The sequence below is a fragment of the Astyanax mexicanus genome, chromosome 16 (genome assembly GCF_023375975.1).
Source record: "Astyanax mexicanus isolate ESR-SI-001 chromosome 16, AstMex3_surface, whole genome shotgun sequence".
In the NCBI taxonomy this organism is placed as follows: domain Eukaryota; kingdom Metazoa; phylum Chordata; class Actinopteri; order Characiformes; family Acestrorhamphidae; genus Astyanax; species Astyanax mexicanus.
In genome coordinates, this window is record NC_064423.1 from 9944081 (window position 1) to 9970594 (window position 26514).

General features: G+C 38.2%; 1 protein-coding gene across 2 annotated transcripts in view; it reads right to left on the minus strand.

Annotated features, from left to right (window-relative positions):
• lrrk1 (leucine-rich repeat kinase 1) overlaps positions 1-26514 on the minus strand; it is a 150066-nt gene that overhangs the window by 108816 nt on the left and 14736 nt on the right. The window contains exons 1-2 of one of the 2 annotated variants that reach the window (XM_049465459.1): positions 20686-20942; positions 10779-10948 (exon numbers count right to left, since the gene is read on the minus strand). In XM_049465459.1, coding sequence (XP_049321416.1) covers positions 10779-10937 — 159 coding nt within the window. In that variant the 5' untranslated portion in view covers positions 10938-10948; positions 20686-20942. Of the gene's footprint in view, positions 1-10778; positions 10949-20685; positions 20943-26514 lie in introns of those variants that run through there. The other variant, XM_049465458.1, reaches the window with a different exon arrangement.

The window sequence follows — 26514 nt, forward strand, 5'->3', positions numbered from 1 at the left end:
AAGCTCTGCTTACAGTTCCCTTCATATTTAAGGCTTTCTGTACTGTGCTACAGTGATACAGCCTTAAAGGTAAAGAGTTTCAGACCCTTAACATTTGCATAAATTATTCTTACAGTACAATCAATGTAAAACAGGGCATATATGTGAAGGGCAAAGATTTTACAGAGATATGAAACTTCCCACTTGTGTGAAATTTGAAATCTGTGGGTGAAAAGATGGGTCTAGTTTCAGTGCTGATCTCAGCAGAGGGAAAACATACTTACACCACAATGCTACCACCACCATGCTTCACTTTTGGGATAGTGTTTGTTTAGAAATGGTGAGAGTAAAACATTAGTGGTGTCAATTGATTAAACAAAGTAATTAGATTAATCACAACAAAATTTTGTGATTTAACTGCAATTAATTGCACTTTTTCTTCTTAGGATGCAAGTTTCTATAGTGGATATTTAAATGCAAATAAAAGAATGAATGTCAGAAATGTAAAATGCAATTATATTTATATATTAGTGGTGTCAATTAAAATACTAGTATATAATTTTATGTTTGAGGTGAAATAAAGCCTACATGAGGCGCTGGAATAAAGAATGCATGATAAATTTGATAAATAAAACTTTTTTCTTTATTTTAAACATCTTGGTTGGAAGGATTTCTGATTGAGTTCTATTACTTGGAGCATTTTCTCCCCCTATTGGGTTTGGGTTCAAACAGGCACAAAGCTAAATGCACTAAAATGTGCACCAATAAACCACTCAAGCAAATTGTCTCTTCTGATTGGTCAGAGCTGTCTGGTATGAAGCAAGAATGTAAATATAGTGAGAAGACTATGTTCCAGCACGTATAGCTGTGTAGTGCGAAGCTGCTTTAACACAGAATGCTACAAATTTGCCGCTGTGCTTTTAAACAGTGTTTCAATGGGACATCCAGTGCAGAAGTGAGCAGTGAACGCTGCACATACTGCATATGTAAACAGCATGGAGCAGCAGAAACAGCATTTGTTCATAGCAGTACATTATCTGGCTAATATATCAGTTTAAACTGCACTGGGGTGGGCCAGATTATGGCGGAAGTTAAGGGTCAAACTTGGTGGCGTAAATAATTTGCATGAAAAAAATAATAACGTGTTACTGGTTCTAAATTACTCGCATGCATTTATGCTTTAACACTGACAGCCCTACATAGTCCAACATAGAAAGGCAGTAGCCCTTCAAGTGGAACATACTGTGGCCTTTGATACTCTATTGAATAAACTGAAAAACGATGTTGAGATAAAACTAAAAATCTACAATTAAAAGTTTTTTTTTTTTTTTTTTTTTTTTTTTTTTTACAGTTACTGTGTCCACATGTCTGGCTCAGACATCCATGGCTGTTTTTAAGTGTCTTTTACACTGTTCTTATTGTTATCAGAACTTTATCAGACCGACTGATTTGAGAATTTTTGAAGATTAAATGAAATTTTAGTCACATGACACATGATCATTTTCATCATATAATTTCTAAATCAATTTGAACTATTTAGCCTACTTAAAATTTTAAGCATTTTTAATTCAGCAATTCTCTCAGGGATGCCGCAGCTGATGGCAAGCTGCATGACTGGGATTCAAACCAGCGATCTCCTGTTCATAGTTGCAGGGCTTCAGACTACTAAACCACCTGCCACCCTTTCGCCACTTGCACACAATGACTCAATAAAACTTTGTAATTGGTGGAGTGATTGGTTGGCTACTAGTTTATGGGTTCAATTGGTAAATCAAAATATTAGTGACGCATGATCTTATGATAAGATTCTCTCTGGTTGGCTAGAATACCTTTTTTATTTAGCTTAGCACAGTTTAGCTTCCCAGCTAACACATTAGTGCCATTACTACCAGTATAAAACTTAAATACATATTAAATTTCTGTTTTCAGCAAGACTACAGCTTCTAATCTAAAATGCCCCTGTGTTTTAGGGGCTGTGGGTTTTCCAGGGTGCTCTCCTTAGTTAGCTAGAACCCTTTTTAGATGGTTAGCTTAGCGTAGCTTATCTACCCAGCTAAAACATTAGTGCGAGTTCAACCAGTATTAAACTTAAATGTGCATACAATTTCAGTTTTCAGTAAGGTTACAGCTTCTAATCCTAAATGCCCTTGTGTTTTGGGGGCTGTGTGATTTGCAGGGTGCTCTTCTTGGTTGGCTAGAATCCATTCTAGACAGTTAGAGTCGTGTAGCTCAGCTACCCAACTAACAAATTAGTGCCAGTTTCACCAGTAAAGAACTTTAATTTGTATTGTAACTTAAACTTTTAGCAAGATTACAGCTTCTAAAGCCAAATGCTCTTTGAGTTTAATCATCAGTGTGTTTTGCTGAGCACCAAATATGGCAGGCACAAAAAATAAATAAATAAATCAATAAAAATTTCACATGACTGAAACCCTATAATAGAACCATTGAGATAGCTTGTGAGCTTGTGAGACTCCAGAAGGCTAAATAAATATATTTTAACTTAGGGCAGCTAGTGGTCCAGCGGCCTAAAGTGCTACCACTATTATCAGAAGATCACTGGTTCGAATCCCTGTCATGCAGCTTGTCATCAGCTGCTGGAGCACTGAGAGAGCACAATACTCGCAAACTCTCTCTGGGTGGGTAGATGGCGCTCTCTCTTCTCATCACTCCTAGGGTGATGTCAATCAGCACAAGGCGTCTGTGTGCTGATGTATCAGAACCGAGTCGCTGCGCTTTTCCTCCTAGTGCACTGTGATGCTACTCTGCAACGTTAAGGGGTTATTACTTTTGCAAGGCACTGTACACTATATTTATATCTACCTTCAAGCAAAGTAAAACATTTCTTGCCTAACAAAATCTGACTACATTATTTAGACTATTCAAAACTGAAATAATCCCTCATTATAAAAACAATAAGGAATCTGACCCATGATACAGATACTCAAGAAGAGTGCGGAATTTTCCACGGCCTGATAAGAAGTTCTTACCGAACAGCTTTAAAAGTTCATGATAAAAATTCATGATATAATTAAGGCTGAATGTTACAGAACAGTTATAGCACTCAGTCGGCTCTATAATCACCTTAAAGTGAAACAAATCCTTACGGGAGCACAATAGAAGGTAGTGTAATGACTGTTTATAGAAATCAATATGTAACTAGAAGAACAATATGTGTGAAGAAAGTGGGACAGTTTGGGTTTTATGAGCTGGATTTAGAAAGTGAAAACCCGTTATACTGGAATAAACCTGATATGGCTCACAAATGATTATATTACACAGTGACCTTGTTTCATAGTCAGCTGGTTTAGTGACACACAGAACTGTAGACCTTAAATAAGACAGGCTCCTCCAAAAACCTCCCTAACCATGTTCTTATCATCTGCACCGGATACATTTTGAGGTCATAACTTCTCCCCGCACAATAAAATAAAATTTCCCTGTCAGCCAGAACAATAGAACAACCATGTCTAAAATAGTTTTGTGTGCTCAGAAACTTAACAGAATTCAGAATTAAAGAATGTAAAAGTTATTTCTCAATTTACAATGACATGCCAAAATCCATGGGATCTCAAAGCATATAGTTTTTTTTCTTTCTATTCTTTCTTATTTTTTTTATTTTTTTTCTACACAATTTTAGCTAGGCCCATTGTACCACCCACTCAGCTGCTTCTCAGCTGCATATCCTTCATCACTGATGATATCCCAACACAAGAAAGAGAAGACTTAACATGTGAAGTCAGCCACCGCCACTTTTCAATCTGCCGCATTGCCGAGGAGCATCACAGTGCGCTCGGAGGAAAGTGCAGCGACTCAGTTCTGATACATCAGCTCACAGATGCTGATCAGGGTGATCAACATCACCCTAGGAGTGATGAAGGGAAAGAGTGCCATCTACTCGCCCATTGAGAGAGCAAGGAAAATTGTGTGCTCTCAGGGCTCTGGCAGCTGATGGCAAGTCGCATAACCGTGATTTGAACCAGCGATCTCCCGATCATAGTGGCAGCACTTAAATCATAGAAGATCAAATCAGTGGACAGACGAGTGCAGTGAGCTCTTATGAGCGTGACCGGTGGAATCTGTCTAGAACCGTCCATGCAACAGACGAGCACACACATATTTTCCATATCAGTTTAGCATTTTGTAGCTTTCATGGGGCATGGCAAAAGTCACGGGACACAATAGTAGTTTCTGTCCCATTACGTTTCGCATGACAGAACCTACATCATACACAAAAAAAAATAAAAATAAAAGCGCTTTACCACAAACTCAGCTGCAAACCTGCTGCTTATCTAATGCTAAATTTGATTATGGCTTTACATCCTGGTATGCAGTTTGTTTTTTGTGCTCCACTGTTTACTTATTTCATAACAATGAGTAAGGTGTTTTACAGGTACCAAGATTTTAAAGCATGTGATCATGTGATCAAAGGCCCAGTGAGGAACTGCAGAAGCTGCAAGATTACCAACATACTGCAGAATGTAGAAGACCTGAACAAAGAGACAGATTTAATTTAATTGATCACAACAATATTCTGTTTATAGTGGATATTTAAATGTAAATAAAAAATGGATGTAAGAAATATAAAATACTATTCTATTTTTATTAGTGGTTTCAATTCAAATACTTGGTTGTACAGATTACTGAGTACAGAAGAGCATTTTTACACCTGTAGTTGGTTTCTATGGTCCGGATCAGTTGTTGAGTTCATTTACTTGTAGTGTTTTCTCCCTCTGTTTGGTTTGTTTTCACACAGGCATAAACCTAAACGCACAAAGATGTGCACCAATAAACCACGCAAGCACATCATTGCCTCTGATTGGTCACAGCTGTCTGGTGAGGGAGCAAGAAAATAAAGTAAATATAGCGAGAAAATGTTGTATATATCTGTGCAGTTTCGCAGCTATGAGCAGTAAACACTGCACATACTGCGCTCTTAGTGTGTAAACAGCATCAGCAGCAGAGACATGGTTTGTTTATAGAAGTATATTATCTGGCTAACATATCAGAATGAACTGTGCCTTACCAGCAGTTTAGCTCAATTAAAAAGAAGAAGAATATTTGATATCTGGGTCAGATCAAGACCAGTAAACGCATTTTGGTGCATTTAGCTTAATGCCTGTGTGAAAACAAACCAAACAGAGGGAGAAATGCTCCAACTACACAACCTCATCATAGAAACCAACTACAGGTGTGAAAACACTCTTCAAGAAGACTAACTCAAGTAGAGAAGTATTGTGCCGACACTGAGCCATGGAGCAATGGAACTCTATAGTATGTACTCAAAGTATTCATCTAATACTTTTAATATGATTTGAAGAAGGAGCTGGGGATGTAAAGCTGGTTACTATGAACGTACCAATAAAAAAATCCTATTTTACGAAATTGTATGATTTGGTTTACTATTAAAAATAATACAAATAATGTAAAAAGTACAAAGTTAATTAGGTTTTTCTCAATACACTAAGTCTAAATATAAACTGCGAGATGTTTGTTAATTTGTTGTCCAAAAATCTAGAAAAGAGATTAAAAGAAGATGTACAGTATATCTGTTGTTGGAGTTAAATTTTGGAATAATGTTAACATGGATTTACGAATGTGTACCGTATTTTTCGGACTATAAGGCGCACTTAAAAACTTTTAATTTTCACAAAAATTGACAGTGCGTCTTATAATACGGTGCGCCTTTTGTATGGATTTTACTCGTCAGGTTGTAAGGAGCAGTAAACACACACTCCGTGCAGCGTTATAGAGAGTTTCAGTGCTATACAGAGTCCAGAGCCGTGCAGCTCCGAGGCTGGAGCAGCAATAGCATTAGCTAGATGCTAACCGCTAAGCTAGCTAGCTTATTCACTGTTCAGAGATCAGTATTATCTAAATTATCTAAAGTAAACACACACTCCGTGCAGAGCCGTGCAGCTCCGTGGCTGGAGCAGCAATAGCATTAGCTAGATGCTAATCGCTAAGCTAGCTAACTTTTTCACTGTTCAGAGATCAGTATTATCTAAATTTAGCACTTTTAATACTGCTGGAGCAGTATTATTAGAGTTAGATGCTAATCGCTAAGCGTTCCCTGTTCAGAGGTGAGTTATCGGCCTGTAAGTCTGTGCTGCTTTGCCTGGCTAGCATTAGCTAGATGCTAAGCACTAACTCTCTCAGAGGTGAGTTTTATCAGCCTGTAATCTGCTTGTTTACCGTGTTAAAACAAGCTACGGGGGACGAATCGCTAGCTAATATCTCACTGTCTTACCAGAACACGCAGGATTACTCAGTGTAACGCTGTCGTTTAAGTTTGGGTTAACTTTACTAGTTTAGGGGACTAGCTAGCGTGCTAGCGGATAGCTATGCTAACGCTGGTGCAGCAAGCCTTAGTGGAAATCTGGAAATCTAAGCTTACTGTAAATAAACTGAAGCACTTTACTCACCCAAATAAACAGTTTTCAGGAGAGGAATCTGTGTACTGTTCACTTTGATATAGGCACCCTTTCTAGTGTCACTTAATGCGCCTTATAATGCGATGCGCCCTATGAATGGAAAAATACCAGAAAATAGGCGTTCTTTGATGGTGCGTCTTATAATACGGTGCGCCTTATAGTCCGAAAAATACGGTAGTTCAATTTTGATTTTTCAAAAAATGGTTATAAGTGTTAAATGTTTTTTTTATTCTATTTTATTATTCCATTTTCATTCTATTTTATTTTAGAATGTAAGAATTCTGAAGGTTAGCTTATTTTTTATTAATTTAATTATGTTGGACAGGCATAATTATAAGCATAATGTATCTGCCTGTGCGTTTTCAGTCATTATTTTGCTGTTAATGTGTGTATTGTTTTTGTATTATGTGATGACGAACTGGCTGAATAAAGAATCATCATCATCATCATCATCATCATCAGACAGCATGCAGAGATCCTTAGCACTACGGTTGAATGTGTTTGCTGAATGCAATCGAATCTTCACAGAAATGCTCCAAAATCGAGAAGAACAGAAAACAGTTACTCCAACAAAAGCTAAACTAAGCTAAAAGGATAAACTCTGAATCGATTTGATTTCAGAAGAAACAACTAATGAATGTACATGTGCCTCAACACCTTTGTCCATAGAGTGAACCTCTTCCAAGCTGTGAATGTGTGTGTGTGTTTCTACACAGTCTGAAGGGTGTGTGTCTGTGTGTGTGTGTGTGGCTCCTGTGTTTGAAGTGCTCCTCCAACAGCAGAATAAACACTTCCTCATTCCACAGATCTGAAGTGGGTGGCTGAACACACACGTCTTACGCTTCGCCTTTCACTTCTCCGTCTGCGAGTGGAATTTCACGGTCTGTGCTGATTGGCTCTCTGAGCACTGTTCTAATGCAGTAGACACGCCCCCTAACAGCATTCTTCCCAGCGTGGATCGTAACTAATCGCCTTATACACAACCCAAAGTGCTGGACTCTAGCCTTGGAGTCCCCTGTGGTCTCGCTTTATTAGAAAGCAATAAAGAGCTATCAGGGTGTGTGTAAATACAGCACTGCACACAGTATACCCATTAGCCTTTACAATAAAAACACCTCCTTAATAATATGTGCAAGTTGCCTAGTTCTTAATATTCAAGGAAAAAAAATCTGGCACCAGGCATAAATAATACTTTACATCCAGGAAGTTGTAAGGTGGGACCACTGCATATCATTAACACACCATAAGGCTTGCCTGAAGTTTTAGAGATGCCTTAACTTAGACATCTAGTCAGGATGTCTTAGAGCATTTTCACATCTGTAGTTTTTTTCTATGGTCTGAATCAGTTGATTAGATCGTTTACTTGGAGCATTTCTCCCTCTGTTTGGTTTGGTTTCACACAGGCATAAAACTAAACTCACCAAAATGCTCTACAATAAACCATGCAAGCACATCGTCTCCTCTGATTGGTCAGAGCTGTCTGGGGAGGGGGCAAGAAAGTAATAAATACAGCAAGAAGATTCTGTGCTCCAGCGCATATATCTGTGCTTTGTAAAGCTGCCTTAACACAAAACACAAAACCACAAAGTAAGCATAGTCACGTGACTGAAAGCAGTGAATGCAGCACAGACGGTGAATGTAAACAGCATGGAGCAGACACAGTGTTTGTTCTTAGCTGTGGTGGTTTGTATTATCTGGCTAATATAGCAGATTAAACTGTGCCTAAACAGCAGTTTAGCTCAAATACTGGAAGTATATTTAACAGCTATATTTAATAATCGATTTTGAATCGAAACGGGGAAATCGAATCGAACTGGGAAATCAGTGACAATACCCACCCCTAGTCACATTATACATCATGAACAGAGGGTGTTGCATGGCAGCGGTGAACATAAGCAATCATGGTCCGTGCTAAAGAACCTAGTATTCTTCAGTTCCTGATGCAAATAAATGTTCCTGATTCTGGAACCTACTTTAGTTGGTGAAAACATGGCGAACAGTTCAAAATTAGGTTTGTGAACCAGAACAGTGCTGATTCTACGTTGGCGGAAAAGAGCTATGAGGGATAGGGATACTATTAAAGTTTTGTATCTTTCATTAACAGTTTTTTTGCCACTGGCAAAGCAAACAAACAATCAGAACACAATCTCTCTTTTATCTCTTCTAAGTGCAGAAATACTTTTATTATTCAGCTCCTAATTTATGAGGATGATTTCCCTCCAGACAAAAAAAAGGGAAAGTTAGTTTTTTTTTTTTTTTTAAACATCAGCAGATTCTGAGTAAAAGAACATGTACCAGTTTATCATCCTGCCTGCCAGCAACTTGTCGCCTAGTGTTCTGGCATCAGAGAGATTTTGCAGTGTGCGTTCAGTCTTAATGCATCTACACGCCACACAATCCTTCCCCAGGAACTTCAGCGATTGATCAGGAAGCTGAAAACACACTTGCTTCAGGCACCATTGCGTGGTCTCTATAGATCTGTTTTGTGATCATTGGCTTGGGGCAGCTGAGGCCTGAAGGTAAGAGGATCAGTTCGCCAGTTGGGGCAGATGAACCGAATAGATACATTACAAAAAAATATAAATTAAATTTCTGGATTTTTCCCAACATTGTGCATTAAGCACTGTGAGTGACTTACTGGAGATCTCAAAGGTTAAACCAGTTGAATCTTTTGACTTATCAGAAACAAAGGAAGCATATTTTGGATGCCTTTGGAATATTAAAAAGAAAAAAAACAAACAAACAGGAGAGCAGTCGGTGATGTATAAAGCAGGAAAAAAAGCCTTCCGCGACTGCATGCTTGGCTTTAAAAAAACAGCTGTAGTTACTGTTTACCTTTTTAAGGTTTGAACAGATGTGTTAGTAACCAAGTAGGAACACATGACTGTAGAAAAAATCTGGACACTTCCTGAATGGTTCCATTCAGAGAAATTGTTGCTTGAATGAGTCTGAACTTAAAGTCTAGTTCAGTTAGGGCTGGGCGATATGGATCGATATTTTTTTCTGAATTGCGATATACGATATATATCTCGATATTTTTTCATCCCATAAGGTAATATCAAAAAGATAATTTTGAGACAAAGCTACATGTTCTACATTGTATATTGGTACTTTTATAATTCAGTGCCGCATCCTGCATATTAGAGTAGCCTAGCAGTTCTAGACTTGATATAAAACACAGTGGATCAACACCAGCAAGATGACATGTCTCTCCAAACCATCACTGATTGGTGGAAACTTCACACTAGACCTCAAGCAGCTTGGACTGTGTGTCTCTCCACTCCTCCTCCAGACTAAAATCTACTGATGATCAGTGATGGTTAGGAGAGACATGTCACCTGCTGGTGTTGATCCACTGTGTTATATCATCAAGTCCAAAGTCAGTGCAGTGTTTTTCCACAAAATCTTACAGCACTTCATGCTGTTGTGTTGCACTTTATGCTGTTGAGTTCAAAGGATTGTGCTAGTGATTCCTATTTCTACTGTTACTGTAGCCTGACCCTTATTTATACAGAAATAAAGAAATCTGAAGGTGCAATCTGTATTCTGCTGCATGACACGTGTACCTGAGAAAGGGAGTCCAAATCTTGCAGATTGGGCAGAATTTGACAGAACTGCCAGAAAAGCATCTTGCTGATGCTTTCATCAAATGGTTCTTGTACCATTTTAAAAGTCAAATTTAATGTTTAATGTTGTCTTAATTTCTTTAGTTCTCTCTCGGGTAACGTTAGTATGTAACTCACCGTTAATGTTAGGTAGCAATCCGCTAACCTTAGTTCTGTCCCTGGTAATGTTATCTAGCTCGTCGCTAACCTTCTCTCCCCGGATTAGACTTTTTTTAAGGACCTGCAGGAACCCTGTTTTAGAAACCAATCAGCGTCTAGTATACGAAGATGAAGCCGATGTAGTTGATGTAAACGATAATGACAGGACTTGTTATGCAAATGTTCTTTAATGCGCTTCGTGAACTGCAGTGTGAAACCAAAATGAATTAGATTATATGTATACAATATAACACAAACTGGAACCATGGTCTAGATTCTGGTCCAGGCTGTTTAAGGTGTAAAAATGCCATTAATAGCACTGTTGGTACCAACTTCCAGATTCTGCTGAGGTTTCATGTTTGCTATGAATAACCCTGGGCTTCCCGTTTTTGTTGCCCTGCTGATTCTTGGATGATAACCTGAAGTTCAGAACCTCTACCATGCTTCTGAGCTCGTTATTCATTATCAATAAATCAAGATCAGATTTCTGGAAGTTCTAAGTTCCAGCAATCCACACTGGAACATAAGGCAATGCATGTATAGAACAGTACATAAGCAAGTTTTGTAAAAGAGTCAAAAAGACTTCAGTTTCTTGACCTACCCCATCTGGCCGTCCTGCACCGTTCTCCTGGCAGCAGGCGATGCGGATCAGCTCCTGCGCCCTGCAGCCCTCGTCCTCCCCGTAGGCAGCCCGGATGTTCTCCAGGGTGGGCGATTGGCCCAAGGAGGCGCCGCCAACCGCCGACTGCTTGGCTCCCATCTCCACGTCGCCTGTAATCGGGGCATAGCAAACAAACAGCAGGGTTCAGTCAGACGGAGGTGGGTGCTGCATGCTAATGCTAAAGCTAGCACACGGCAGTGGGGAAACAAGTCCCAGTTACAGCAAAGAGGGTGAGGCGAAGAAAATCAGGTCAGCCTCATAAAGGATTCACACGCCTCTCCCCCTGGACTGGTGTGTGTGTGTGTGTGTGTGTTTGTGTTTAGATTTTTCTGTAAAAAAAAAAAAAAAAAAAAAAAAAACATAGAAAATTACAGCAACCATGTTACTCATACTATAATATATATATATAACATAAAATTACTTGAATGAACAGTATAAGACAGTATAAGACATATTATTACTTACAGTATGTACCACCTCATGTATATGGTTCTTTAAAGCACTGATAAGGTTTCCTGATTGATATTCGCGAATGAAAGATTGTAGTTATTTCTACACATTCTACATTCCTTTAACATTAAAAAAAGGTTTTCAACTGTTCTAGAGAAAAGGTCAAGATTTCTGTGTAGAACCGTAAGAAATAAAAGAACTCCAGATCTTTGGATTGGTGGCAAATCCAAATGTGCTGACTGAGGGGAAAGAGTTGTGCTCTCTCGGGGCTCCGGCAGCTGATGGCAAGCTGCATAACTCTGATTCGAACCAGCAATCTTCCAATCATAGTAGCAGTGCTGTTGACTGTTGGACCACTCTGTGACCCTTAGCAAATCTTTTCTATACAGAGTCTGTTCCATACAGGCTTCCATTATAAAGACCTAATGAACTACACATTGACTTGACAAAAGTCATGAGATAGCAGTATGTAAATTTAAATTGATCAGGAAGTGTTACCTCAGGGGATGGTTTGGGAATGCCAATGCCTCATGCCCATATAAGTTGTGAGGTGCTATCTTTTAAGCGAGGCTCTTGTGAGGAACACTTGCAATTGTGCTCATGGCAAGGCAGAGGAAATTATCAATAATATTAGAAGGCTTGTGTCAGAGTAGTGCAGTGTAGGACTGAGCAATATTGCGATACGACAGAACACCGACTTGCTATAAAAACATTTTAAGAGTATACTACTGCAACAAATTAAATTCAGTTTAGCAGAAACAAAAAAATATATATAAATGTTTGTCTATCTGTTAAACAATAGCTAACCAAGACTATTATCTGTAACAAAACGAAAATGTAACAAGAATAAAAGCAAAACTGATAACCAAAAGTCTTCAGCCTTTAACATCTCAGCAGTGAATAACCCCACAGGCTGACAGCACTCCTCCAACAGCAGAGCATCTTAAAGTGCAGCGAGCAAGAGGCCTGTGGGCGAGAGCCTCGACTCCTGGCTGCTTTTAATATAAGAGGGGGTGCTATGAATAATTGAACACTCTAACAGGAGGGATAGGAGAAAGCCTGAGGGAGAGTAACCATTAGACCAGGCGAGGCCCGAGTCAATACTGTCTGCTGCCTTCAGGCCTCAGTGCTGGGACAAACTGGAAGCACTCAAAAGACTCAAAGCTCAACATTATGTCAAATGAGGAAAAAGTCAAATGAGACGGTATATAAATAAACCATGAACGCTTTAGATAAGAAGTCAAATCGTCATCATGACTAATGTTTTTAAAGTGTGATCTTTTAAGCTAGAAAAATTTGATCAAGATTTCAAATTGAGTAGTGATCTTCACATTTTTATTAAATGTATTTGTGCTAGAAGAATGTGTGTAAAGCCACAAATAGGTCAATTAGGTTCTCCACAAAAAGTAATTGTACAATACAATTAAAGACATATATTTCCCCCCCAAAACAGATTTCTTCTGTTTTTGCTTTTTGTCATACTGATATTTTTCAGATAATCAAACAAACTTTAATATCAGACAAATATAACTTGGGTAAATATAAAAAATAACTTTTTAGTATAAAAAGTATAATTTTATTTATTAAAGGAGAAAAAAACTATCCAAACAAATCTATCTCTGTGTGAAAAAGTTTTTTTTTTTTTTTACACATTTGAGGATTTCCAGCATAAACATCATGTTTAAGATAATTTTTAAACTATTCAGAGGTGAACTTGTTTGTGTGCTTTGGATCATTGTCCTGCTGCAGAACCCAAGTACACCTGAGCTTGAGGTCATGAACAGATGGTCGGATATTCTCCTTCAAGATCGTTTGTTAAACAGCAGAATTCCTGCTTCCATCTGTTAAAGCAAGTTGTCCAGATCCTGAAGCAGCAAAGCAGCCCCAGACCATCACCACGTTCTACCACCACCATGTTTTACATTCAGTATGATGTTCTTTCTCTGAAATTATGTGTTCATTTTATGCCAGATTTAACGGGACAAAAAACTTCCAAAATGTTCCACCTTTGTCACATCAGTCCAAAGAATATTTACTCAAAGTACTGGGGATCATCAAGATGTCTGTAAGTGAATGTAAGATGGGCCGTTGTGTTCTTTTTGTTTAGAAGTGTTTTTTTTCACCCAGTCTCTTTCTTTTTATTGAATCATTAAATAGATTTTTTAAAATGTGCTTTTTATATTTATATTATATTATACTCAGATAATATCTGTCTGATATTAAAGTTTATTTGATAATCTAAAAAAAATGTAAGAAAATGTAAAAAAGCACGAACAAAAGAAATCTTTGAGCGGGCAAAAACTTTTTCACGCTACCGTAGCTACCGTATGTTCCTAAAACAATATGTTTTAGAAAATTTATTTATTTACTTGGAACAAACAAATCCATTAAAATCACCAATGCAAGTACCAAACAGTGAATGTATGTGTAAGTCAAGAGTTTTCTTAAGTATTTAATAATGGGTAATTAAATGTAAATAAAAGAATCCGTGTAAGATTGGCAAAATCCATTTATTTTTATATAAGTGATGTCAATCACAAAAAATGAACACTATGCGAATGCTTTGAGTAACAGCGTTTTTCCCCACTGTGATTATTTTAAGTATTAAGCATTTTTAATGCGTAAGGCCTTATTACATCTATATGGTTGTATAGTGGCCTTTTAATCAACAATTTATAAGCAGTTCTGACCAGGATATGGACCAGGATGGGTCCCCACTGTGAGCCCTGGTTCTTCCCAAGCTTTCTTCCTCCAGCTTTTAGAGAGTTTTCCCTTTGCTGCTGTTTGTTTCAGTCTGATCACTGGGGGTTTTATGTTTTGTTTGTTGCTCGATTATTTGTCTTGCTACTAGTTCTGGTTTGCAAAATTATTACTTGAAAAGTGATGTATACCAGTCAACAGATTGGAAACACTTTAAATATAATGTTTTTTCATTATTTTCAAATATTCTGCATTGTAGATTAATACTAAAGTCGTCCAAGCTATGAACAAAAACATATAAAATTTTGTAATTAATACGTGTTAAGCAAACCAGAATATGTTTCATACTTTAGATTCTTTGCACATCTTGGCTAGATTGTCTGAGTTAGCTTTATGAGGTAGAGTCACCTGGAATGATCAGCTTTCAGTTAACAGCTGTGCTGAACTTGTCAAGAGTTAATTACTTGAATTTCTTGTCTCTTAATGTGTTTGAGAGCATCAGTTGAAAAGTTGTAAAGAGGTATAGTTACAGGTATACAGTGAAAAGCTTTATTTGATTAATGTTCTAATTCATATTATGACAAGTACTACTCAAATAAGTAAAGAAAAAATGACTTAAAAAATGAAGGTCAGTCAACTCAAAACATTTTGAGAACTTTAAAAGCATCCTCAAGTGTGCAGTTGCAAAGACCATAAAAAACGTTATGATGAAACTGGCACTCATCAGGACTGCCCCAGAAAGTAAGAGCAGGAGTTTCTTCTGTTGCACAGAATGAATTCATCAGACTTACAAGATTATAGCACCCCAGATAAGAGCACCTAAATGCTTCACAAGGTATTTTGGTTTGTTTAACAAATTTAAGTTACTACATGATTCCTTATGTGTTCCTTCATAATCTGAATGACTTCAGTATTCATTTACAATGTAGGATTTCTTTTTTTTTATAAAAACATTGAATGAGAGTGTCCAAACTTTAAGTTTCAGATCAGTAAATACTGGTAAAGTTTACTTAAAGAATAACTCTTGCAGTAGAGGAGGATGACACAATCTGTAAACAAGATGACGGACACTACACACCACTCACGCAGTGATGGAGTGGGACGAGGAGTGAGGAAGTTTGGGTGATGTCATATCCACATAACCATCATATTTAAACCCCACTGAGAGGGTGTGAGACCGTGTTGTGAAAGAAGGTGTGAAGAACATGGGAAAACGAGAAGATGTAGGAAGCACTTAGATCAGGTTAGGAAAACCTACACAGTACTGACTGACTGCTGTTACTGTCTGTTTACTTATCAGAATATTTAGTGTGTATCCATAAACAATGAAGCAATTCTTTCTCAATTGTATTGCACAACATATACAGTCACTGTCACATAATCATATAATGGTACCATATAAAGAATTAAGTGCTATCCTTTAAAAAAAACCTTTATATGGTCTTACAAATAAAAAAAAATATTATATACAAAAATTGACATATTTTTCACACTATAAGACAAAATTAAAATCCTTTTTTTCTTCCAAAAATCGTCAGTGCGCCTTATCTATGAATTTGACCAGTTAGGTTGTAAGAAAGTAGAGAAGCCACTCCGCTGAAGTACAGCATTATAAGGTTAATTTTTAGTGAAGTTTCTCCAGCTCAAAGGCTGGAGCAGTTATAGCATTAGCCGCTAACCGCAGCGCTAGCTCTTTCGCTGTTTAGATGTGGGTATATTGGACTGTAGTTTGCTTGTTTCTGTGTTAAAACAAGCTACGTGGGACAAACCACTAGCTCCCTGAAACACTAAGGGTTCCTCAGTGTAGCTCATTTACTAGCGCTAAGTGCTGCTAATTGCGGCTAGTATATTTGTTTACTTAAACACTTTCACCAGCATCCTTACTAAAAATTGGCTTAAATTGGGCCTTATAATCTGAAAAATACATCAGAAAATAGATGCTCATTGATAGTGCGTCTTATAATATGGTGCACCTTATAGTCCATAAAATACAGTATGTCTTTGTACACTGACCAAGAATAACATTATGTTCATCGCCTTATTTCTGACACCTGCATTAGGGCATGTGTATTGGCAAAAACTTAGCAAAATGATATGCATCCCAGTACTGTACAGTACAGTATTGCAGCACTGTAAACAACATGATATATTGCAATTGTTTCAAATTGTTATAGTATAAAAACACAATTATAAGATTATTCTTAGTGCAGCAGAGACACTGAGATGTTAAAAAATTCCAGCAGCACTGCTGTGTCTAATATATTCTTATACCAATACAACACGCTCTTTTCTCAGGGGGTTCTGAGGTATTTTTTTTTTTTTTATGGGGGTCCTCTGTGATTTTATTCTCGTCCAAACTACTGTTTTCGCTGAACTCTGTGGTCCTCCGGTAAGTTCGTCTCTTCGCTTTTAATACAATAGCAATTCGTCCACTGCTACACACCATAATTACACTTTAGGCACAGGTTTCCATGGAGAACTAAGTAAACACAACAGAGAGTGGAACTGGAGGAGTTACTGAGCGCGATGTCATGTGACCGAGAAAGCCAAAAAAACTCACTGATCCTCCTGTTTTTTCAATTGCAGTCTGGATGCAATAGTTTTATCACTGAGTAGAAGTGTGATATATTTTTCACAGATGTCCCCCTGACAAACTAATCCTCTTTTTAGGCTCCAGATAGGGCTTTGCACACCGCCACCATGTCAGAATCACTGCAGTGCTTAGAATAATGACCCAAACACTGAAGAACAGGGTAAAAGACAGATAATAATAAAAAAAAATATGCAGAGAAACAGATACAGGACTACAGTCGGTATATAATAGGTTATGCCTGATCTGTGTATCTCGTATTGTTGTCATTTTTACTTTTTACACATATATATGAATATGAATCTGACAGTTCTTGACATTATGTCAAAATTCTTTCAACATCCTGAATGATCTGGAATGAAATCTGACTTCTATTACTTTTCTTCTATTTGTTTGGATGTCTGTGTGCATGTTTGTGTAGTATATTTATGACATTAACTTATTTAAATACAGTATTTATAACTCTGTAATTTAGTCCTTCTGAATACAGAGGAGCCCCGGTGTACACTACAACCACTGCACCTTTTAGCATCAATATCAGGTTCCCTGTCATACATTAAAGCAGCTGAAATCTCATTAAACCTCCTTGTGTCTGTCTCTGAAAGATCAGTGTCTTGTATGAGCCGCATTTATGAAGGGGATTCGGTTGCCAGTCCCTCAGAAAGTGTGCAGTGAAATGTACAGTAAATTGGTGTTATTAAACTGTGGATGTTCACATTTCACTACAGTGAACTGTGTAAATAGATACAGCAAAACAAAAACAAACAAAAAAAAAAACAATACAAATCTACACTGACCAGTAAGTCATGGGACAGGAACTGGTATTGTGTCCCATGACCGCTGAAATTGGTGTATTGTGTTCACACGGACAATTCTAGCCAGACACCGCCGGTCACCATCATTATCACACACAGCACTGTCCACTGTGGGTGGTTATGCCCTCTATGTTGTATTCCCATTGCACACGTGACACTGTGGTTCAAGAATTGTTATCTGTCAGCACTCGCTCAAACTTCAACAATAATTTGTGTCATCTTGCCATAAGCACAACGGCTGGTGTTTAACCTCACTCACAAGATAACACCTCACAACATATTCTGGTGTAGGCATTCCTGAGCCATCCCAAGTGAGAAAGAACTCCATGGTCGACTTATGTACAGCTGACTGTCTGTTTTTAAACATTTTGTAAAATTTAAAACTTTATATATCTGTGTGTCACTATGTGAGGTTTTACATATTTACACAATTAGAGGTGTTTTTTTTGTTTTATACCCTGATCTGGACAACTACTACTAATCAGTCTAAAATAATATAATTCAGCTCAGGAAAAAAAAAAACTGAGACCACTTAAAATTTATGAGTTTCTTTGATTTTACCAAATTGAAAACCAAACTGAACTGCTTGAATTTTTGCACCAGGAGTAAAGGCATAAAGTTATCCAAAAGCAGTGTGTAAAACTGGTGGAGGAGAACATGCCAACATGCATGAAAAGTGTGATTAAAAACCAGGGTTATTCCACCAAATATTGATTTCTGAACTCTTAAAACTTTATAAAAATGTACTTGTTTTCTTTGCATTATTTGAGGTCTGAAAGCTCTGCATCTTTTTTGTCATTTCAGCCATTTCTCATTTTATGTAAATAAATGCTCTAAATGACAATATTTTTATTTGGATTGGGAAATCTAGCACTGTAAGCCTGTTTGGAGCATCAGATAAAAGCGTTGTATGTCAGAAAAGCTGGATGTGAAAGGAGGTGAGCAATTTGACAAAAATTTGTATTTGTTATAATACATTATTTCACTGCAACCCAAATCCATTTCACACCGGACTTCTCCTTTAGCAGCTAAAGTGTATATGCCTCTTGGGTCAAACACTATGATATTACTCCTGGAATATTAACACAACACTATACAAAAGAGGCACTTCCATAGTAGAACCATTTGTGGTGCTTTATAATCTTCTTTTAAAGCTTTTATATTGATCCTTCTATAAAATGGGCACAGACAAAATGTAGGCAGCTGCTTGCTCCTCTTTATTAAATGATTAAAGGATTTACAAAGATACCCTGACTTTTCCTTGGGGTGCCAGTATGAGGAATCATTCTATTTTCAGCATGTCTTGGCTCTAGAGTCACTTTCACTTTGAGTCCTAAGAAAGTCCCTCTTTATTTAGATCCTGATGAGTATTTGCCAGTAAAAGACGTCCTCCACTCAAGCCAGTGGTGGTAGGGTAGACACAAACTATGTGCCTAAATATTTAATATTTTGAATATCTTGAATGCAATTAGCTACTTTGCTAAATTGTTAAGTTGCTAACTCAGGCATGAACCCTGTCCAGCCAGACTGATGGAAGTTTCTGAAGTCAGCTCTTCTCCATCACCCACCACAGATTAGCTGCTAATCATGAGGGCACAAAAAACACGCCAGCTGACTGTTGAATGTTGTCAGGGTTTAAATTAGTCAGTGGTGCACCTGTATTTCCCACCGCCAAAAAAGCAACATGCCAGAAATTGAGCTAAACACTCCTCACTGTCAGACCACCACACTCATTAGTGTAGATTTTTTTTGGGCACAAGGCATAAAAATAAACTGTTGACATGGCGCAAAATAGCAACTAGCATTGCAACGCGCCTTACGCAAAGTGTATGATAGGGCCCCTAGTGATAAACTTTATCTTAAGCCCTGTACGGACGGGAATAGTTTCTCAGGGGGACGTCTGTGAAAAATATTTCACACTTCTACTCAGTGATAAAATTCTTACATCCGGACTGCAATTAAAAAAAACAAGAGAACCTTTTTTTTTTTTTTTTAGCTTTCTCGGTCACATGACATCACGTTCAGTAGCTCCTCCAGTTCCACTTGCTGTTGTGTTTACGTGGATCCCTGTGGAAATGTGAGCCCAAAGTGTACAAATAGCTATTTTATTAAACGCAAAGTGACGAAACTCAGAGATGTGAGTCCGAACTGGAATAAAATGACCAAAGGACCACGGAGTTCAGCGAAAAACAGTAAGTAATTCAGCCTGTAATTTTCTCAGAGGACCCCGCCATAAAAGAGAAAATTACCCCGGGACCCCCTGAGAAACTAATCCCGTCCAGATAGGGATTTAGGTGTCTTAAATTCTCCCTAACTTGTCTATAAACAGGTTGATTAACTGTAATATAATCTAAAAACATCCTCATAACATGAACTATTACACTTGTCAATACAGTTCCAAACAAACCGATTCTTACCATTACCTGGAAAATATCTGGGCTCAGAGGCCTCTGGGATTGACAGTCACACAGTAGAAAGACGTATTATGGTTAGACATGTCAAAATTTCTGATTTTTTTTTTTTTTTGGCAATAAATGGACGTAATGTACTCTGTATATCCAGTACTCAAATTAAAAGTACCATTCAGAAGTTTGGCATAGTATGGGGTTTTTTCCAATAACCATCACTTCTATGATGGTAGAATTACCACAGTAAAGAAAAATCCACTTAAAAATGTTGGTTGGAACTGAAAAGACTGAAGGTCTGAACTAAACAAGGTAAGTTCAAACAAGTTCTTGATGTTCCAATGGCAAACTCATTCGCTGACTGAAGACTATGCCATATTTCAAGTACATAAATACGACTTACGACTGCATTTATAATCCATACTTACTTTTGTATTTCAGAGGTATGTTATGGCTTCTAGCCTATGCAATCTACAGTTAAGCTAAGCACTTTCATAAGTCAATGTGGAAAGCAACACATGCTAAATGCCTTTTAACTTGAACGTTTTCAGAAGTAAAAAATAAGTATTAAATATGTAATTCCTCAGAACAAGCCAAAGTCACTTCTAAGTGTCTCAAATTCTCCTGATAAAACTGACATTAAAGAGTAGAACATGTCTATAATAAACAGGTTAATTAACTGCATAATTCTCCAAGAGCATCCTCATAACAGACTATTACATAGGAGATTACATTGAAGATTACTTGCCTTTACAGTTCGACACAAGCTAAATTCCACCAATAACCAGATCATATCCAACCAGTGCCGCATGTAAACTGACCCGCTGATCTCCTTTGTCTACCCCTCTCTTTTGTCTGTACTTGTAGAGGCAGCAGATCGGATATACCTTTTCATGCTTCAGGAGAACCTCCAATCATTGTTTAATATCCTTAACGTCCACCAGACAGCGTCGTCCTCCTTCTCCTCCTATTGCGTGCCTACTGCTCAGTTCCCACAGTCTGTCTGAGGTGTTCCCAGTAACCCAGTTCCAAGCTTCAACACTACCTCACATCCAGGTCTGTTAGTGTTGGAAGGATGCTAGTGCACTTCCAGTGCTAGTGCACTCCGTTTCCAGACTCTGCTGCCGCCGCCTCCTCCTCCTCCTCCCTGACCAGCACTGCTATCCTCCCACCCTCCAGCCTCCACCCCCACCCAGAGAGCTCTGAAATCCAACCCTCCCTGGCCGGCTCCCAGTGGGCTGCTCGGCAGAAATCAAGCCCCTGTCCCTCCCCGGACGACTTCAGGCATATTCCCTCATTCTGCTCCGCTACTGAAGCCCGGCTCTACCAGATTAGCGCAGCTCAACCAGATTAGCGCGCTGGAACGCGTTAACCCAGCTGCTGCTCACACAAACAGAGAGAGAGAGAGAGAGAGAGAGAGAGAGAGAGAGAGAGAGAGATGTACGCACACTCGTACACACACACAATCGACACGGTGTAGACGTGACGGGACTGAGAATATAGGAAAGGATGTTTGCCTCACAAGTCATCACCAGCCATTGCTGCCTAGAAGAGTACATACACACACTCTCTCTAACACACAAACACACACACACACACTCTCTCTCTAACCCACCACTGTTAGTGATGCTGAGACAGCATGATGAAACTATAGCCTTTGCACAAATCTCCCCTTTACAGTGTCACCGACTTGCTTAGGTTGCTTGTTTTCCAGCCAATATGACAACCCCCCATTCTCCCCCCAGTCACCCTCTAAATAATGCATCTAGAAAACTGAGCCTTATGGACATAAGTCTTGGGACACCAAATATTTATTTTTACTTCATCAAGGAAACCAAGGGAGTAATTGGGTATTCCTACTATCCAGGAAAGAGTGATTAGTACTGGATTTTGGAGATGTGAGGACCGTATCTGATTGCATTCAGTGACAATGATCACCACCCCACCTCATCTCCAACTCCACAAACCAACCCAAAACTACTGGAAATAGATACAATGGAAGAGGCTCCGAGTGGTCCAGCGACTAAGGTGCTGCCACTATGATCAGGAGATCGCTGAAGTTGGCACCTGGATTTAACTTAATGTAAATGATGTGGGGTTGATGCTGCAGTTGGTCTGCAGGTTTAGGTTCAGCAACAGTATGTGCTGAAAAAATGATGTCAGCTGACAGGAATTGTGAAAGAGTGGATCAGGGAGCATGAGATCATCATTTTCACACACGGATTGAGAGTTCACCACAGAGTCCAGACCTTAACCTCATTGAGAAGCTTTGGGATGTGCTGGAGAAGCGCTGCTTTGTGCAGATTCTATCATCATCAATGCTGCTGCAAGATCTTGGTGAAAAATTAATGCAACACTGGATTGAAATAAATCTTGTGACATTGCAGAAGCTTAACGAAACAATGCCAGAATGAATGTGTGCTGCAATCAAAGATAAAGGCGGTGCAATGAAATATTAGTGTGTGAGACCTTTTTTTTGGTGGCAATTTTTTTTTTGACCAGGTAGTGTAATATAATCTTAAAATATGTATGCGTAGTTAACAGCAAATAGATCTTTACCTCAACTCGAGTCCTGTAAAATTATTCTACCGCCTCAGTCCAAAAATCAATTCATTCTTTCACTTCAGATACAACTTCTGTATCACTCAGCTTGTCCAAAAATGCATGTGTCTACCTGAACACTTGATCTCCAATCCCTCAGAAGGCACTTCATCAAAAAAGGTAATTTAGCAATAGGGCTGCAACGATTAGTCGATATAATCGGCAATGTCAATTATACAAGTTTGTCGCTCCAAATGTTAATTGCCGACTAATCGTTAATTAATAGCACTACAGAAAGTACGGGGGACAGAAAAATAAGGGTAGAGGGGTGAAAGGTAATGGGTTTACTTACACAGTTTACACTCACCTTGGCCTGTGTTGTCAAAAGTGCCCAAACACAGCAGATTACATATTTCCTCATTAATTAGCAGCACTTTCTACATTTAAAGGGCAAAGTTCTGAATATTTGAACAGCATTTAAATCCCACATGGAGGACATGGCAGAAATAATCATTGACTAATCGAAAAAAAAAATTGTCAGATTAGTTGGCTACCAAAATAATCATTAGTTTCGGCCCTATTTAGCAATAGCTAACTGAACCACAAGAACAAGGGATTACTTTGGCAAACCTTTGGCAACCAGCTCTGAAATACATTCATTCCATTCAAAAACGTAATGTTAAAGGAGAACTCCAGTGTGAAATTGACTTTTGGTGTAGTAAAACATAATAAAGAGTACTAACCTTTGTTGAAGAGCACACCTCCGCTCTCCCAGAGCTTTCCGAGATCCAGAAATTATGTGCTTTTTAACCAGCACTCTTTACAAAGGCCACTTTAGGGAATATTTTCCCCTGATAAATAGCTTTTTACACCTTTACTCAGGCCCAAAGTAGCTCCAAAGTCTCATAAGTAGAATCTGGAGAGCTCTGATATTTAAAACAAGGCATTAATAACTTAAAAAACGCACAAGAAGCTTTTTAAAAACAACTGTATACACTGTACTGATCATATACAGAAGTTGCATTGTCATGGAGGTGTGCTATTCAAGAAAGGTTAGTATTCTATATCATGTTTTACTACACCAAAAGTCAATTTCACGTTAAAGTAAGGGTGGGCGATATGGGCCTAAAATAATATCACGATATTTCATGGTATTATCGTGATAACGCGAAATAAAAAAATACACTACTGCAACAAAACAAAACTTACATTTTATTATTGTATACGATATGATACAGCACACCCCTAACTAAGATTTTTTTAAAAATTATACACGAATTTTTGCAGATTTGTAACAGAATCAATGATCCAGAATGTCATGATACTAATAATGCACTCCAAATATCTCCATATATTCAGAATTAAAGTAAAATAAATGATACTGGACAGATATAATCTGTCTCTGGTAGATATTTAATAGGAAATGAGAAATGTGTGAATTTTTCTTTTTGCTAAAACAGCAAAAAAGTAGTACCCTGATGTGATAATTAGGGGTGAGTGTTATGGCACGATATTTCAGGGTATAATATCGTTCACGATATAAATTTTTTTTGGCGATATATTATGGCACACCCCTACTTTGAAGTTCTCCTTTAACTTTGGAAAAAAACAGAAGCCTAATTTTAATCATGTCCAGAAATAGCGTTGACTTTTCTGAGCTTGAAGGAATCTGGGATGAAAGCATGTATTTTGGTCAAATAAATCTGTATTCCAGAGTTTGGTCTACTTGCCTTGCTGACAAATCAAATGTTTGCCAAATGGAGTATGCTGAGAATATCCTCAATGCTACATAATCATCTAATAGTGCACAGTGGGTTAATGCGGGTGACAATAATGAGCTCAGAATCAATCAATAATCACACTGCAATGGAAGCCCCAACGGCATCTTGCACTAAATTTCATGGAAACCAAATAACCAGAATAGAAGAGAATGAGGTTTTACAACTGAACTGAACACAGCATTAGAATTCAAGCCTACATCTGCTGTTTAGTTTATTAGTATATTTTTCTAAAATATATTTCCTCAGGACAATGGAATATGCAGATTATTGCAGAAATTGGACACTTTCAGTTCTTTATTTCTCTACATCAAAGTATAAACCAGAACATGATGCATGTTTAAACAGACAATCACACAGAAGCTTTCTCTGGAAGCTGTTCACACAGCACTCCCACGCTTGGCAGTGGTTCTGTTTTGAATGCATACAGTAGGAGGATGGGAAGCACTGTGCAATGTGTTTTTTCCAAATCCACAAACTGCAATTTCAGGCTTGAAAGGTAGTGCTGATAATAACATGGTCAGAAACGGAAACTGGAATGCTGTGCCGTCAGTGTTTCATTTACAGTATATACAAGTATGAATGGTATCACTTTAATTAACATTATTACATTTAATTCAATTCAATGTATTGTCATTTTACTGATACAGGGTTGTACAGTAAAACAAAACACTATTAGGCTAGATCTCCAGTGCAGACTAATACAGCGCACAGACAATAAGTACAGAGGACAAGTGCAAGCAAAACACACAGTGTATGGACACAATTATGGATAAAATTAATATTAGTATGTTTGTGTTTATGTGTGATGAGGTACTGTTAAGGTAAGGTTAAAGTGCAGTAGTGACAGCGGAACATTATATATATATTTTATATATTATATATTTTGCAATAACGATATACTGGGCAATATAAGAAAACAGAAAAATAATTCATTAATTTCAGGAATATAGTATAGTAGTATAACAGTATAATCATAATGTGGCAAAATAAATAATATAGCATAAAATAATATAATGCAGCAAATAATATTGCAGAATATTTTCATGCATATAAACTGCAAACAAAAACTATAAACTAAAACAATTATACAATAAATACACTTAAACCTTCACAGTAAATAATGGACTTCTTTTAAGACAAACCATCCCTATTATCACGATATGGATTTTTAATATCATGATATTTCTGTGTCACGATATATTGTATACAATATAATATTCCCCACCCCTAGGCCTGGACAATATTTCGATATCGGTATTTATTGCGATAAGAAATGTTTCAATAACGGTGATATAATTTTTGAGGCATATCGATATGTATAATTTACAGAATCATTACAGACAGGCGTTTTAGCGGCGTCAGTTCACTGCAGAGCTGAACACAATCAGCCTCCGTAGCCGGGCTACGTCAGTGCGTAATGACATAATCATACAGGCATGTAGCCAGCTAGGCTAGGCTAGGCTAGGCTAGGATAGGCCTGGCTAGGCCTGGGTCGGCTCTGCTCCGCATTGCATCGCATCTAAAATGTCCCGCGATGAAGCTCGGCTGCGCTCCGGTCCGCATATAAAATCTCCTGCGATGAAGCGAAACCGACCCTGACCAAGCAGATCTCGGCCGCGCTCCGCTCCGCACCTAAAATCTCCCGCGAAGAAGCGAAACCAACCGAAACCGACCTTAACCGAGCGGATCTCGGGTGCGCTCCAGTCCGCACCTAAAATCCCCCGCGATGAAGCTCGGCTGCGCTCCGCAACGGTAATGCATCTAATCTGTTCCTCCACCTCAAGCAGTTTCATCGTATCATAAATTATATCGTATCGACTGGAATTAAGGAATGTATCGTGATATAAATTTTGGCCATATCGTCCAGCACTTCCCATCCCTAAAGTCCATATTTGTATAATAAGTAGAGGTAGACCAGGTTGATTAAAGTGCAGAGTGCATACAAGTGAAATGATTAAAGTGCAAAGTGCATACAGTCTCTGTTCTGGAGCAATCAGGGGCCATGCAGAAATCTGGGAGCGGTCATTGGTCAGTCTGTGTACTGTTCAGCCTCTAATGTTCCTGAACCTTTTCCTGGAAGGCAAGGGTTGGAACAGGAAGTGGCTGGGGTGGGTAGGATTGGAGGAGATGGCAGGCTGATAAAAAATGGGAGGCATTGCTGGGCTTTTCTGATGATGTGAGATGTGTTCAGTGACCAGCTGAGATCCTTAGAGATGTGGACACCAAGTAAACAGAAGCTGCTCACTTTTTTTTTTATCTAACATTACTATGCCTTTAAACAATTTGGCAACATCTGAGTTAATTAGAGACACACCTGTGGACATATCTTAAGGAACACCTTATACATAACACCTTAAACATAATGCTTCTTTGTGTAACATCATGGAAAAGTCT